Source organism: Mugil cephalus, chromosome 7 (assembly GCF_022458985.1).
Source record: "Mugil cephalus isolate CIBA_MC_2020 chromosome 7, CIBA_Mcephalus_1.1, whole genome shotgun sequence".
Classification (NCBI taxonomy): Eukaryota; Metazoa; Chordata; class Actinopteri; order Mugiliformes; family Mugilidae; genus Mugil; species Mugil cephalus.
Genome location: NC_061776.1, coordinates 11517823 through 11523822, shown reverse-complemented (window position 1 = coordinate 11523822; position 6000 = coordinate 11517823). Strand labels below are relative to the sequence as shown.

The following is a 6000-nucleotide window of genomic DNA, read 5'->3' as shown; positions in this document are numbered from 1 at the left end:
GGCACATCTGGAAATGCGGCAGACACTTCTGGAAATGCAGTAGCCATATCTGGAGATATGGCAAGCACTTCTGGAAATGCGGCAGGCACCTCTGGAGATGTGGCAAGCACATCTGGAAATGCAGCAGGCATTTCAGTAGCTGGCTCACGTACTGTGGGAGCTGCGACAGGAATCCCTGGCGCTGCATCAGATACTGTGAGAGCTGTGGCTGGTACCTCAGTTGCTGTACCAGGTACTTCGGCGGCTGTGGGGGACAGTGTAGGCGAGGTGGCAAGTGATGCAGGTTTGGTTGCCTGCGCGTAGGTCATTTTAACTGCCATCTTGTCCTTCTTCTGTTTTCGCGGTCCCCTCAGGTCCTTGGAGTTCTTCTGTGACTCCTGGGATTGAGTCGGCTTGGTCTGGAGAGCTGGAAAGTCTTTATTGTTGAACTGGATGCTGATGTTCTGCTCAGCCTCCTCCTGGACGTTAACAGTGATTTTCCTGGAGTCCGTTGGCTGAGACTTCTCCTGGTTTTCCTCTGCAGACGTCATGGCAGACTTCTTTGGAATGTAGACTTGGTGCCTAAAGTTACGCAGGGTAACTTTAAAGGTTCTGTGAACCTTGTACTGTTTTTTAGCACTGGTCTCTGGGGATGTGGCAGGCACATCTGGAAATGCGGCAGACATTTCTGGAGATGCGGCAGACACTTCTGGAAATGCAGTAGCCATATCTGGAGATATGGCAAGCACTTCTGGAAATGCGGCAGGCACCTCTGGAGATGTGGCAGGCACATCTGGAAATGCGGCAGGCATTTCAGTAGCTGGCTCACGTACTGTGGGAGCTGCGACAGGAATCCCTGGAGCTGCATCAGATACTGTGAGAGCTGTGGCTGGTACTTCAGTTGCTGTACCAGGTACTTTGGCGGCTGTGGGGGACAGTGTAGGCGAGGTGACATGTGATGCAAGTTTGGTTGCCTGCGCGTAGGTCATTTTAACTGCCATCTTGTCCTTCTTCTGTTTACGGGGTCCCCTCAGGTTAGCGGCCTTGGAGTTCTTCTGTGACTCCTGGGGTTGAGTCGGCTCGGTCTGGAGAGCTGGAAAGTCTTCATTGTTGAGCTGGATGCTGATGTTCTGCTCAACCTCCTCCTGGAAGTTAGAAGTGATTTTCCTGGAGTCCGTTGGCTGAGACTTCTCCTTGTTTTCCTCTGCAGACGTCATGGCAGACTTCTTTGGAATGTAGACTTGGTGCCTAAAGTTACGCAGGGTAACTTTAAAGGTTCTGTGAACCTTGTAGCTGTTTGTAGCACTGGTCTCCATTTCAAATCGAATAGTGTTTACTGTTCGAATCTCTGACTGTTGCTGTGTTGAATATGAAGTAATCTTCACGTTCGCTCGCTGTGTGTCTTCTGGTAGGTGTACCGATCAATAACTCACGTGTGGCTTTTAGGAGCTGATCCCTATTTATACTCACAGCAACATTCTACAGATCAAAGCCATGATGACACCACATACCATCAAAGATTCTGACATACATTCCATGACAACCAGTGTAACCATAGTTACCTTGAAAAAGTAATCAGATTACTTCTTTAAAAAGTAACTTAGTTACAGCAATGACATCACATTCCATCGGAACATTATATCAGGTCAGTGTGGACATATGAGAGGTGATCTCAATTAATCAATCAATCAATCCATAAATAAATTTATCTTGTCCTTCAAGGACATAAAAACTTATTCAATACAACAATTTACTTTTTTTTACACTCCATTTTTAACACGGGAGAAGAGTCTCTGTTTTAACCCTTTGACTTCTCTTGTGCACTTGTCTGAATTATGAATGTGTAGAAATTATCTTGTATTGTTTATATTTTCATATATGGGTGGTTGTATGTATATGAATGTATGTATGTGGGTGCTGAAATATGGATTTTTTTGAGGGACATCTTTAACACTTTATAATACTGTATATTGTGGAAACTGTAATGCCTGCACTCACACACACACACACACACACACACACACACACACACACACACACATTTGCAGACACAGATTTCTTGACACCGGACAGGCCCTCCAAACCACGTGGGACATGTTACACGCCACGGCCTTAGAGACAGAGAGCCACCCCGTCCAGTCATACAGAAGAAGAACAAACCCGCTGCACCGAAAGAACAATGGGAGTCGACGTCTTAACCGTGAGACCCGGAGACGGTAACGATAAATTTTAAACCGTAGCGCCTAAATTTGTGTTTGCGGTCATAATTATCTCTGTTAAAGGCCTGTTTTTCTCCTTTTAGGAAATACTTTCCCTCAGAAAGGACGGACTGTTACCGTGCACTACGTCGGTAAGAGCCGCTTCATTTCTAAATCGCTATAAGCTCATTTTGTTCATTCACTCATTCATTTACAGGTTAAGAAACATAATAAAATAAACCCAATTTAAATTTAAACGACACATTTAAGTCTATTATGAGTTAAATTTGATAAATACTTCGAGAGCTGAATGAAAAGATCGGTGCATTGGAGCTAGCCTAGCCTAGCCTAGCTTAGCTTAGCTTAACGCATAGCCTGGAAATAAGTGGGCGGCTAGTTTAGCTCGATTAAAAAAACGTACCATTAGGCGTTAAAATTCAGTGCTCAATACGAGCATAAAATAAAGCGTAAAATAGCATACCGGAGTTAAACTAAGGTATCGAGGAGCCTTATTTCTCGTATTTTATGCTATGCTAAACGATGTTAACTGTACATTGACAACACTGACATGTGTGGGCCCATAGATATCTTATTTATACTAAAATACTTAAATCACCGCTCACTGTTGGATAAATGTCCAAGAGCACCACTCACTTAAAAAGTCATCATTTTGTGACCCATTTTTTCTCACATCTTTCCTAATTTTCCTAGAATTTGTTTGACGTGCCTGAGCCAAGGCCCTTAACCCTTTACAAGGCTCTCATTGAAATACTTCAATTAGAATTTCAACCCTAGAGTGACATCAGAGGACTGTTTTACTTTTGTGAAAACGTTCAGAATTGGTTCATTGCCCTTAAGTGGTAAACAAATATAAAGATGCTACATTTTAGAGCATTAGAACATAAGTGCTGGTGCAGATACATGTCAACATACACGTTAGGGCCAAATCAGTTACACTCAGTGTTTATGCACAGGTGGACTTTGTAGACCACATTAGACCCGGAAATGTTTCCTTGATCCTCTCGGTCAAATATGAAGATCTGTGGAAGTGTTGTGTGATCAGAGCTCTTTTTCATTATTGTTTTTTTTTTTTTTTTTTTTTGACTGCTCTTGAACAGGCACGCTGACAAATGGAAAGAAGTTTGATTCGTCCAGGGACCGGGGAGAGCCCTTCACGTTCAAACTGGGAGCTGGAGAAGTCATCCGTGGCTGGGATGAAGGTGTAGCTCAGGTAAGGAGAAGAGCATTAAGTGTACCGGGACATGGACATAATGGACTTTTATAATTGGCTCTTCATGTCCAAGACAGTTTGATATCTGCACCACATGCCAGGTTGTTTATGAACTAAGTTTAATAATATTCCTTCCACCCGAATTAAATTGTGTTCATCTTTATCTGAACATGGGGCAAACATGAGCAGAAAAGAACGTATTTATTCCACCTTGAGAGGAACAATTAAGTCAAGTGTTTACATGCAAATAATTTACTGTTGAATAGATTTTCAAAAGGATTACGTCGCCCGTCTGAATCTGACTGGAAACTCTTTCTAATTGAGCTTTATGAGGCATTTTTAACTAGTTATTACTGGTATACTAGTGTCCATGTAAACGATGTCTATTATGAATCTTGCAAAATACCAGTCATCCCATAGAGCTCTGGGCTGTCACATCTAGAGAATGATTTAAGTGGACATCTGTTCACTGCTTAGCTGCAGTGTTGTCTCATGAAGAAAATAGCGTTTTGCTCACTGTTAAATGACTTCTCCTTTAGTGCGTTCTTGATCAGCCTTCTTAGCCACCTTCAGTCACGACGTTCATTTCAATCAAAGCAAACTGTTTACGTTGACAGCAGATCGAGACATAAACCTTATTGTTTAATAGAAAACTAAAGTTTTGCTGGTGACTTTCTTTATGTAACTCGCTCTTCACTGCCTCCACAGATGAGCCTCGGCCAGGTTGCCAAGTTGACCTGCTCGCCGGACTTTGCGTACGGCAGCAGAGGATACCCACCCATCATCCCAGCTAATTCCACTCTCATCTTTGAAGTGGAGCTTCTCAAATGCTGAGTGTTTAAACCACCAGCGGCTCTTTTTTTTCTCTCTCTCTTTTCCATTCCACCCACATTTTTCACACAAATATCCATCAGATCAAACATCCATTTGTATCTCAAGCATAAGCTAGTCACTATAGAAATAAATCAAATATCTTGGTATAATTGAAATCATGCTGCGTATTGTTGGTGCTAAGATGACGCTCAGGCCTACAAACTTTAATGGAATAGTACAACATTTCGGGACATGTGCTTGTTGCTGAGAGTCTGATGAGATCAATGATATGCCCACGTCTGTCCATCAAACTTGAAACATCCAGAATGAAGACTGAAAGCTAGCCTGTCTCTGTCCATCTAATGCTACCCTGTACATACATTTATTTTTATTTTTTTTTGGTTAATTTGTCCAAAAAGCAAATCATACAAATAACAGTAACTTTGTTCGTTTTGGGACTCATTAAACAGTAAAAGATGAAACTTATTTGAGTTGTAGAGGGCCAGGCAGCTGTGTGGAGACAGACATGGCGCCGTATTAATCTAATTACCTCACTTTCAGTAAGAAATCTTTCCCTAATTAACAAAGAATTTCTTTAAAACTAAGCACGTGTAATATGTTTAAAAGGGCAGAAATTTAAACTGTCATATAAAAACAAGACAAAAAAGGAAATGGTTTCTGAATCTGGTCAGGTTGTTGATCATCAAGTTGACCATTCAGTGCAACTTTGCTGTTCAAGTCAATGATTTATTTTGGCCTTCATCCGTACATTTGTCCGTTAGATCTTTACTTTAAATGTTAGAAAAATAAAGGCACATGATAGAATTAGAGCAAAGGATCCTCACATAGATGTTGGACACCAGTCTTAGCAAACCTTTGTTTTTTTTGCAGTGTTTTAAAAGTAGTGTGGTATTATTGGTGTGAACACGTGACGCCTTTAATGAAATGAACTTTGACACAATGTAAAGAAACTCTTTGTATGTTTTGAAAGTGGTAATTTAATTCATCCTTCTGCTGTGTTGCTATTTACAGTATTGAGAAACCTTAAACTCTCCTCCTGGGTCTCATATATAGACTGAAGTGTCCTTGTGTTCTCTCACATTGCCAACATATGCTTTGGTAACTCCTTGTTTTCTTTTCATCAATAAGAAATGATCTTATCTGTGGGTATTGCCTTCTTGCATTAAAAACAGTATACTCTATACTCTATACTCTGCATTCATTGTTTTCATATGAATACGTTGAACTGTATTCAGCTCTGTTGGTTTGCATGGATTTCAGTAATGGTTTTAATTTTTGCTTTAATGCATCAGTAATTATACTCCTGTAATAAGTTGTTCCTGAAATGAGGCTATGTGTTTCTGTTAAAGCTAAATGCAACGCTCTCAAAATAGAATTAAAATGACACTCATGACTAATGTTACATCTAGGTTACATTTAAATAATCGTATAAACATCCATATCATTTAAGTGAATCTTTTGGCTCACCTTTAGTTTTATGACGCGCCGTCCACCGCCCTCCAGTGGCCAAAGAAGGGTACAACGTCTGCTGCATTCAAGTGCTCCCGGTAATCTAAAAGTCACATTAACATTCATGATCTAAGATCACTTTGTTGATCCCCGCAGGGAAATTATTATTTTATCCAAGTAGTCACGAGGTAAGAAAAACATATGAGCTGGACATAAACATAAGAATAAAGTAAAAATTACAAAAAATGATTAATGGCTACCGTATCTCAGCATATAATTAGTTAACGTTAAGGTGCAGATAGATGAGCT

The 6000-nt window shown here is 40.7% G+C and overlaps 1 protein-coding gene across 1 annotated transcript; it reads left to right on the top strand.

The window, feature by feature from the left end:
- Nucleotides 1–2046: 2046 nt before the first annotated feature.
- Nucleotides 2047–5425, top strand: LOC125010777 (peptidyl-prolyl cis-trans isomerase Fkbp12-like). Its single transcript, XM_047589592.1, has 4 exons — nucleotides 2047–2195; nucleotides 2282–2329; nucleotides 3296–3408; nucleotides 4117–5425. The coding sequence occupies exons 1-4, from the start codon at nucleotides 2159–2161 to the stop codon at nucleotides 4240–4242; spliced, it is 324 nt and encodes a 107-aa protein (XP_047445548.1). The 5' UTR covers nucleotides 2047–2158; the 3' UTR covers nucleotides 4243–5425.
- The last annotated feature ends 575 nt before the right edge of the window (nucleotides 5426–6000 follow it).

Excerpts from the sequence above, each read along its gene's own strand:
- LOC125010777 (XM_047589592.1), top strand. The coding sequence starts at position 2,159 with ATGGGAGTCGACGTCTTAACCGTGAGACCCGGAGACG. Across the intron at positions 2,196-2,281 it reads AACCGTGAGACCCGGAGACG|GAAATACTTTCCCTCAGAAA; the intron begins GTAACGATAAAT and ends TTCTCCTTTTAG. Across the intron at positions 3,409-4,116 it reads GGGATGAAGGTGTAGCTCAG|ATGAGCCTCGGCCAGGTTGC; the intron begins GTAAGGAGAAGA and ends CTGCCTCCACAG.